Consider the following 9,397-nt stretch of genomic DNA (forward strand, 5'->3'; position numbering starts at 1 on the left):
GGCAGTGCAAGTCAGCCTGCCTGTCTTGTCACTCCTATCCCCTTTCTCTTTTTTTTTTGCTCTTTGTTTTTGTGGCTTTTGCTGAGTGTCTGTTTCTCTGCAGTAACTTGGAGGGCTTCCTAGAAGAGTTTGCAGATATTGCCAAGGAAGATCAGATCAAGAAGCTGCATGACATGCTGGGCCCACACATGCTGAGGCGTCTCAAAGCTGACGTTTTCAAGAATATGCCATCTAAGACTGAACTCATTGTCAGAGTGGAGTTGAGCCCCATGCAGAAGTGAGTGTGAGGGTGAAGGGAGCACCTGCTGTTGAACTACTGTTGCTCTGTTCTGCTGTTTCAAACAGGATGCTGAAACAGCCTCATCCTCACTGTAGGGCTTTCTGCACAGTGGGCAGGAGGAAAACTTCCTGCTGCCTCTATAGCAGACGGGAGGACTAATCCTGTGCACTGATGTAAGGGATAAGAGATAGTGAATGCCACTGGCAGAGCCTAGGTAGCTGACAGGTAATGCCAGGAGTCATGCAGAGTCTAGCAAGAGAGTATGTTAGTCATTTTCATATGGGGTATCTGAGTTGTGTGGTTTCTTTTTTTTTCTTTACAGGAAATATTATAAATACATTTTGACAAGAAACTTTGAGGCACTGAATGCACGGGGTGGTGGTAATCAAGTCTCCTTGCTCAATGTTGTTATGGATCTGAAGAAGTGCTGTAACCACCCCTACCTCTTTCCTGTGGCTGCTATGGTATGTCCAGTCACTTATTCTGTATAAGTGAATTCCCTGCTGACTGTTATCAGGGAGCCAGATAGCTCACTAGGGAAGCATTGGGGGTTTCCCCTTCCTTTCTTTCTGTTTCTATGTTTTTTTTCATCCTGTCCTTATGTAAACCCAAAGTGCTGGAAGGCTTTTCCTTTTCCAATATCTTTGTATGACAGGTAGGAGCTATCTTGTGACTCATGCAAGATGGTGAAGACAGTAAGAGTAAGGGACTAAGTGAGAAAGGAGTGCATCTAGGAGTCAAATTGCAAGAGAAGAGGCACAGAGTAGCACTGATGTTTTGTATAAACAGTGCTACACATTGTGGTTGTGCCAAGCTAAATGACCAGATTTGAGTCAGCATCTGATGAAGACAGATAAAGACTAAGACCAAGCTACGTCCCTTCAAGCTGTTTTCTTCTTTTCTCTTTTTTTTTTCCCTCAGGAAGCTCCGAAAATGCCAAATGGCATGTATGATGGTAGTGCTCTTATTCGAGCCTCTGGAAAGCTGTTGCTGCTCCAGAAGATGTTAAAGAACCTTAAGGAAGGAGGTCACAGGGTGCTCATATTTTCTCAGGTATATGGGGAAAAACCTTAAATCTGGGAATTCTTTTCCTGAGAAAGGAGCCTGTTGATCTGGTATCCTTTTGTCTCACTCTTTTGTGGTGGTGTTTTTCTGGTATGCAGATGACTAAAATGTTGGACCTTTTAGAAGACTTTTTGGAGCACGAAGGGTACAAATATGAGCGAATTGATGGAGGAATCACAGGGAACATGCGTCAGGAGGCTATTGATCGCTTCAATGGTATGGAGCCTTCTACTTTCTTTGCAAAACAAAGCTGTTGCCTTGTATGTCCTAGGTGGTCAACATGGGATTGTTGTGGCCCAAGTCTTCCATTGCTCTCCTCGAATCTGAGTGATTCCCCCTCAGGTGATGTGGATCAGATACAAACCCTTGTTTGAGTAATGCACCCTCCCTTGATTATTTTTGTTCTCTCCTTTTACCTAAGCTCCTGGTGCTCAGCAGTTCTGCTTTCTGCTTTCAACTCGAGCTGGAGGTCTTGGTATTAACTTGGCGACAGCAGATACTGTGATTATCTATGATTCAGACTGGAACCCCCACAATGACATCCAGGTGAGTCTGAATGAGACTGCTCCTTATGGAGTAATCCTGAGGAAGAGGGGAAATGTGAGAATGTGAGACTTCCCCTCTAGAAATCAGCAAAAATAGAGCAGTGAGGATGGGTAAAGATGGGAAGTGAAATAGCAGAGGGTTCTTCCAGGGCCCAGCCTTCACTAATGTTTAGAGTCAATGTGAAGGCAACTGGGAAACTTGCGGGTTGTATCAGACTACTACTTCTGTGGCTCTAGGCTATTCTGAGCACATCTCTTTTCTAGGCCTTCAGTCGTGCACACAGAATTGGACAGAACAAGAAAGTGATGATATACCGCTTTGTGACAAGAGCTTCAGTGGAGGAGCGTATCACTCAAGTGGCCAAGAAGAAAATGATGCTAACTCATCTGGTAGTGAGACCAGGGTTGGGCTCCAAGACAGGCTCCATGTCCAAACAGGAACTTGATGACATTCTCAAATTTGGCACTGAAGAGCTCTTCAAGGATGAGGCTACTGAGGGGGGTGAGTGCCTCAGAGTAGAACTGAAGGAGGTGGGGAGACCTGGCTCCTTATTTAGTGAGTGACTGCAGGCACGGTGCTGATTATAGTTCTACAGAGAGGTCTAGGGTGACATTCCCTTTCCTAGTCCCTTGAGATCCACACAGTAACTGTGCCTGTACTCTTTCCTCAGGGGATAACAAAGAAGGTGAGGACAGCAGTGTCATCCACTATGATGACAAAGCAATTGAGCGTCTGTTGGATCGGAACCAGGATGAAACAGAAGATACAGAACTTCAGGGCATGAATGAGTATCTTAGCTCCTTCAAGGTGGCCCAGTATGTGGTTCGTGAAGAGGAGATGGGGGTGAGTAAGAGGTGGATGTCAGCTTGTGTCTTCTGCTAAATTATGTAGGATGGATCAATTAAGCAAATTGAGTTCTGATGCTTTTAAGGGCAAGCAGGCATATATCTGCTCAGACTGGTTGGGATTTGGAGCGTAGGGCTCTAAATTTGTTACCTCTCTGTGGCAGGAGGAAGAGGAGGTTGAACGGGAGATCATTAAGCAGGAGGAGTCAGTGGATCCTGATTACTGGGAGAAACTGCTGCGTCACCATTATGAACAGCAACAGGAGGACCTGGCCAGGAACCTGGGCAAGGGCAAACGTATTCGCAAGCAAGTGAACTACAACGATGGCTCGCAGGAGGATAGAGGTACAAATCCACAGGAACCTGAGGGAGAAATGGGTGTAGGTATATGTTGCTGGCAAGTAACGGAGTAGCGTCTCAGGCTCACGTGCTGTTTTTCTTTCAGACTGGCAGGATGACCAGTCAGATAATCAGTCAGACTATTCAGTTGCTTCTGAAGAAGGAGATGAAGACTTTGATGAGAGGTCTGAAGGTAAGTGCTGGTGAAGCCAGAGTTCCTGGGTCACTTTCTCTGAGTGTTGGAACAGCTGAGATTTTATTTGGGTGATTTATACACTGTGGTGCTGTTCTGCAAGGGAAATATTTGCACAACAATATGCTGTGCATTGTCTCTCCTCCTTAGCTGCCTTTCTCTCTTCAGCAGCTCGTCGGCCTAGCCGCAAAGGCCTGAGAAACGATAAGGATAAGCCTCTGCCTCCCTTACTTGCTCGTGTGGGAGGAAACATTGAGGTAAGTAGTACCAGGGTAGGTGTTTGCATCTTAGCTGCTTCTATATGGCTCTTGCCATATCTGTCTGTATTCTCCATTCTAGGTCTTGGGTTTCAATGCCCGCCAGAGGAAAGCCTTTCTCAATGCTATCATGCGCTATGGAATGCCACCTCAGGATGCCTTCACCACTCAGTGGCTTGTTCGGGACCTCCGTGGCAAGTCAGAGAAAGAGTTCAAGTGAGTCTGCATTAGGCAGGGATATAAGATTGGCAACAACTAGTCTCTTTGGGGAAGAATGAGAATTGGGCCTTTTCTGGCCTTTGCTTAGAGTCTACATTTCCTTAATGTATTTGCTGATTCTTTGCTGGGAGAGACTAGGGGGTTGTTCCTAGTTCTCTTCTTTGGCCTGGACTCATCAGTCACCGAAAGCAAATGCTTCTAGAGGAGCAGCATGGCCGTGCAAGCATGTAATGACTGTTCTCCCAAAGTCCTTTTTGGGCTTACAGTTGTTTCTGGTTCAAGAGTCTGAGTCAGCTGTGTGTCCTTTATGTATGTAGTAATTAACTCAATAAATTCTCCCTTCTGGGGTTCCAGGCTCCTTGAACTTTTGTTATTATGGGTTAGGAGTCACAGGGTGATTTCCCTTATGTGTTGGAAGGGGTTGATAATGCATGTCTCTAGCTAACCCAGTTTATAGCCTAATTACTCGTCTCTTAACTGCCCCAGGGCCTATGTCTCACTGTTCATGCGCCATTTATGCGAACCTGGAGCTGACGGTGCAGAGACCTTTGCAGATGGGGTCCCACGGGAAGGTCTTTCTCGACAGCATGTCCTTACTCGCATTGGGGTCATGTCACTTATACGCAAAAAGGTAGGTGCCTACCAGAGCAATGTCTCCTTTGCTCTCCATACAATTTGTAGTCGCTGAGGTCCTGAGCTAGTGAGTTACCTCTCATGCCTGTTTTTGTGGTGTGCTGAGTGGTCTGTCTCTTCTGACTTGAGGATGAGCTTTGTACGACTTCTCCAATGTCTTTCTCTGTCTCATGCAGGTACAGGAATTTGAGCATGTGAATGGCCGTTGGAGTATGCCGGAACTGGCAGAGATAGAGGAAAACAAGAAACTTTCACAGCCAAGCTCACCGTCTCCCAAAACTCCAACTCCTTCAACACCAGGGGATACGCAGCCCAATACACCTGCCCCTGTCCCTCCGCCTGGTGAGAGCTCCCCTCTCAGGTCCTGCATCCTGACCTCATCCTGACTGTTCCCCTCACTGGAGCTGTGGTGGTGGGGTCTGGGTGTGGTCACAGATCAACTTACTGCTCTTGTTAGGAGGGCTGCCAAAGACATGTGCAAGCCCTTAAAGGCAAGAGAGGACACTAGGTTTTCTTGGGTCAGCTGACATCAGTGAGAAGCCCAGCATTTGTAGTGGGCAGGAATGGGGAGTCATCCTGAGAGGTGTTGGTCCTCATTTTGGTGGGCCTAATCTCTGGGAGCAAAGGAGATGTGTGTTTGGTAACAGTGAGGGGAAGACCTTACTGATGGCTTCTCTTCTTTTGTCTGCTGTGCTGCTCTGGGGTGGGGAATATCCAGAAGAAGGAGTAAAAGTAGAAGAAGGAGCCAGTGCTAAGGAGCAAGGAGAGTCATCTGAACCAGAGAAAGAGCTCAATGCCTCTGCTACTGAAACAGAGGTCCCGATGGAGGTGAGTGTTGGGTTGCTTGTTTGCCTGATGCAATTGCAAATGTCTCTTCTTCTGCCCTCTCTTTGGGGAGTTCAGCTGCTGAGACAGAGGTGAGTTATCTATAAATATCATTCCAAGAATTCTCAGGTCCTCCCAGAATTGGCCTGACAGTTTTGTGCATCTTTGCTTTCCAAACTGCTGTGACTGTTTTCTGTTTCCATGCACTGCTTTACCTCTCTTCTTGTTGATTTCTGTCCTCAGCACTGTGCCCAGCCTGTGGAGACGCCGCCACAGGAAGCAAAATCCCCGGTGAACCCCACAGAAGCAGATGAAAAAAAAGTAGAGGAACCAGAGGTGAAGGAAAGACCAGATGAGCCAATGGAAGTAGAAAGCAAAGGTATCTCTAGGGAGGTTGTTTAATACCTTGAAAAGCAATAAACTTACCTCCTCCTCAAGTACTGTTTTCCTAAAGCCTCATCATCTTTGCTTCAGGACTTCATCCTAAAGAAACAGGTGTAAATGTAGACAATCAGGGGGACTATTTTAGAACTTTGACCAGGGAGTTAGGGAACAGTATTGGGTTTCACAGGCTGAAAATCAAAACCTTAAACTTGCTGTGTTCTCCTACATCTCATGTTTCCCTTCTCTCCTGCAGCTGATGCAGAGAAAGTGGAAGACCGAGCACCTATTGAGAATCCCCCTGAACCTCTTATAATCACTCTGGATGAGAAAGGTGAGTCATAATTCCATTCTCTGCCTTAACCCCCCTCCTGCAAGGATTCCTTGTGGGTCCAACTTGTGGTGATATCTGCCATGTTCTTTCTAATAACTTCCTGTGTGCACAGATGAGAAGAAGGATGATGATAAGAGAGAGATGGTGATGCTGCAGAATGGAGAGATGCTGAAAGAGTCAGTAGATGAAAGGCACAAGAAGGCAGTAAAGCAACGTTTCATGTTCAACATAGCAGATGGTGGCTTCACTGGTACGAGAAATCTTTATATGCTTGAACTTGTTTATATGCCCCTACTTGTGTTTGTGACAAAACTTTCAACTGTTCTGGTGTCTCTTGTCTTTCCAGAACTACACTCCCTGTGGCAAAATGAAGAGCGGGCTGCAACTGTCACAAAGAAGACCTATGAGATCTGGCATCGGCGTCATGACTACTGGCTCCTTGCTGGGATTATCAAGTATCCTTACACTGACAGACCAGTTTTCTCCCTTATACATAGTTTGTCATGTTGAAGGTGACCGTCCCAGGTCTGACTGTATAGTACATTAAGTGAGGGAGTGCTTTATCTTATTTCAAAAGAGGGAAAGTGATGGTGGGAGGAGGAGTTTCCTGCCAGCATAGTTAAGACTTAATAGGACATAGTTCTCATTCCTTTTCCTTGGCTCCTGTTCCTTCCCTCTCTGCACCTCCTTTCCCCGCCCCCTCTGGAGAACTGTATCTGCCTGGGCTGTGGATTCCCTTGTTCTCACTGCCTTTGTTTGCCTGAGCTCATCCCATCTCAGTCATGGCTATGCCCGTTGGCAGGATATTCAGAATGATCCACGTTACGCCATCCTCAATGAACCCTTCAAGGGTGAGATGAACAGGGGTAACTTCCTGGAAATAAAGAATAAGTTCTTGGCAAGGAGATTTAAGGTAAGGATTTCTCTTCAGTGAGACAAGTGCCTTTCAACCAGGTGGACCTTTAACAACAAGAGCTTGCTGTTCTGACTTTCCACTAAGAAAGTGAAGGCTTCTGCAGTGCCTTTCATTTTAGGGGGGAAAAAAGATAAGCAGTATCTCTCAGTATCATGCAGTAACTCTGTGGTAGGGGCCCTTTACTCTAGAAGTGGCATTGGGGAGCTTGGTTCAGTGCTCTCTCTCCAAATGGTTATTGAACAACGGGCACGCAGGAGGCTTAAGGTTCAGGTGGCTTTTTCCTTCACAGCTTCTGCTTGGTGTGCTACAACCCACTCAGTGTGACTAAATGGAACCTAGAAACACTAACAGCGAATTGCTGAAAGGGTTGCCTTCAGTCACTGCCTCAACCTGCTTGGGAGTGACCATAACTTATTTCTGGGAGTGATTTAAGACCAACCCAAATAAAGGCCATGTAGGTCTCAGTCTTGGGTCAAAACATTAATTCGGTGTAATCTGGCTGATCAGTTCTGCACTATCAGGATCCAAATTGTTCTCTCCAAATGTCCCTGACGTGCTTAGCAGTTTTTAGACTTTTCCTGTAACTAGTGTGGGATACTTCTCAAGTTCAAAGAGAAAGCTCTATCCCGTCTGCTCCATACAGAAAGAGTAAAATAGCAAACAACTTGGTCTTTAAAAAGAATCTGAGGAATAAGAATCCTAGAGTATTTATGGTAGTCTTCTAATAAACTAGCTTTCTTGTGTATTTGGCCTAGCATAATGAAGCCCTTGTTTTTTGGTGTTTAGGCTTTATAAACATATAAACAGAAGCTGGTGAAAGGAGGTTCAGCTGCAGAATCTCACCTCATGAGGTAGTGGAGAACTGGATCAAGAGACTGGGGGTGCAAACAGGCTCTTTTTCAGGCAACTGCTGAAAGTCTTTTTTTCTCATTACTGCCCCATCTTGCAGCTCCTGGAGCAAGCGCTGGTGATTGAGGAGCAGTTGCGGCGAGCTGCTTATCTGAACATGTCAGAAGATCCAACCCATCCATCTATGGCTCTGAACACACGTTTTGCAGAGGTGGAATGTCTGGCTGAGAGCCACCAGCACCTATCCAAGGAGTCAATGGCTGGGAATAAACCAGCCAACGCTGTGCTGCACAAAGGTAAGGCAGTGTGGTAAACGAGGGGGGGATAGGTGTGTTAGCATTGCTGTTCCCTCTCGTCTCTTCCCTGTGGGGAGTCCCCTTCCCCTTTGACAGCTGTCCCTTTCTCTTCCAGTTCTGAAGCAGCTGGAGGAGCTTCTGAGTGACATGAAGGCAGATGTGACTCGTTTGCCTGCCACCATTGCCCGTATCCCACCTGTGGCAGTGCGCCTCCAGATGTCTGAGCGCAACATCCTCAGCCGGCTGGCCAACCGCAGCAGTGAGCCCCCTCCTCCACCCCCTCCCCAACAAGTACGTACTCTCTCTGGGCAGTAAGCTGAGTTACCTAGCGGGCAGTCGCAGCTACGTGGGGAAATTGTCCTCGTAACCCAGAGTCCGTTGACCAGCACTGAGTCTTGGATCATCTTCTCTTGCCTCGCAGGTGGCCCAGCAGCCGTGAGTCCCTGGCCAACCGCAGCAGTGAGCCCCCTCCTCCACCCCCTCCCCAACAAGTACGTACTCTCTCTGGGCAGTAAGCTGAGTTACCTAGCGGGCAGTCGCAGCTACGTGGGGAAATTGTCCTCGTAACCCAGAGTCCGTTGACCAGCACTGAGTCTTGGATCATCTTCTCTTGCCTCGCAGGTGGCCCAGCAGCCGTGAGTCCCTGGCCCAGTGCTGTTGACCTTTTGGCCAAGCTGCAGTGACCCCCCATCTACCCCTCCCTTCACACTCTACCCCTCTGCCTGACATTCCTGACTGGGTGCTGTTTCCCTCCATGGAAGCTGCTGCACAGGTCTCTGGGAGAAGAAACTCCTTCCTCTGCAGCCAGCCCGTTGGAGCAAGGAGTGTGCTTAGGGGAGAGGGGGATGTATGATGGACTCTGTACATAGTGACTGGAGGCCACAGCGCCATGTCTGTTACACAGAGAACCTGGCTGCTTTGCTTGCTGCCTCTGCCTGGAACCAGTTTTTGTTTTTAATTTTATTTTGAGCTTGTTTACTGAGACAAGTGTGCAGGCAAGACCAAGCAGAAGCCAGGACAGAGACAAAGCTACCTCCATCAAGATCCTTTTTAATATGAAAACTGACTGGACTTGTCCACTAATAAGCAGCTTCAAGTTGAAAACAAACAAAAATCAAAAAAACAGAGCAAAAACCTTGGTAAAACTGAAAAATAAAGTTTCCTTGTATTTTATTCTGTTGCTCCTATGTAGTGAGTACTCTCCCTTCCCCTCTGACCATGTATCTGCTGTCCTTTTTTCTGGATTTGGAATATCCTCCACTTTTCCATTCTTGCTTCCTCCTTGTTTTTGCTGCTGCCTTGTTTCTGCTTTTGGTACCTCCAGCCCCTCCCTTAGTCCCTGGGGAAGGGTGGCAGCGAGGCCCCCGCCGGGGGGGCAGCCAGCGACCCCTCGCTTTCCCCGCCCTGCTCTGCCGGCCC

At 47.4% G+C, this 9,397-nt stretch overlaps 1 protein-coding gene across 1 annotated transcript in view; it reads left to right on the top strand.

Moving 5' to 3' along the window:
• Nucleotides 1–9,151, top strand: part of LOC104470806 (chromodomain-helicase-DNA-binding protein 4-like) — a 20,729-nt gene extending 11,578 nt beyond the window's left edge. The window contains 22 exon segments of the mRNA XM_010085860.1: nucleotides 43–277; nucleotides 603–744; nucleotides 1,202–1,333; nucleotides 1,444–1,561; nucleotides 1,767–1,891; nucleotides 2,155–2,392; nucleotides 2,562–2,734; nucleotides 2,901–3,081; nucleotides 3,182–3,268; nucleotides 3,437–3,525; nucleotides 3,608–3,741; nucleotides 4,231–4,375; nucleotides 4,554–4,719; nucleotides 5,096–5,199; nucleotides 5,449–5,582; nucleotides 5,835–5,917; nucleotides 6,030–6,167; nucleotides 6,264–6,372; nucleotides 6,698–6,830; nucleotides 7,783–7,978; nucleotides 8,094–8,269; nucleotides 8,600–9,151. Of these exon segments, the coding sequence (XP_010084162.1) occupies nucleotides 43–277; nucleotides 603–744; nucleotides 1,202–1,333; nucleotides 1,444–1,561; nucleotides 1,767–1,891; nucleotides 2,155–2,392; nucleotides 2,562–2,734; nucleotides 2,901–3,081; nucleotides 3,182–3,268; nucleotides 3,437–3,525; nucleotides 3,608–3,741; nucleotides 4,231–4,375; nucleotides 4,554–4,719; nucleotides 5,096–5,199; nucleotides 5,449–5,582; nucleotides 5,835–5,917; nucleotides 6,030–6,167; nucleotides 6,264–6,372; nucleotides 6,698–6,830; nucleotides 7,783–7,978; nucleotides 8,094–8,269; nucleotides 8,600–8,617 (3,056 nt within the window). The 3' untranslated portion in view covers nucleotides 8,618–9,151.
• Nucleotides 9,152–9,397: the final 246 nt, after the last annotated feature.

This window comes from Pterocles gutturalis, unplaced genomic scaffold (assembly GCF_000699245.1).
Source record: "Pterocles gutturalis isolate BGI_N339 unplaced genomic scaffold, ASM69924v1 scaffold29010, whole genome shotgun sequence".
Taxonomy (NCBI): Eukaryota; Metazoa; Chordata; class Aves; order Pterocliformes; family Pteroclidae; genus Pterocles; species Pterocles gutturalis.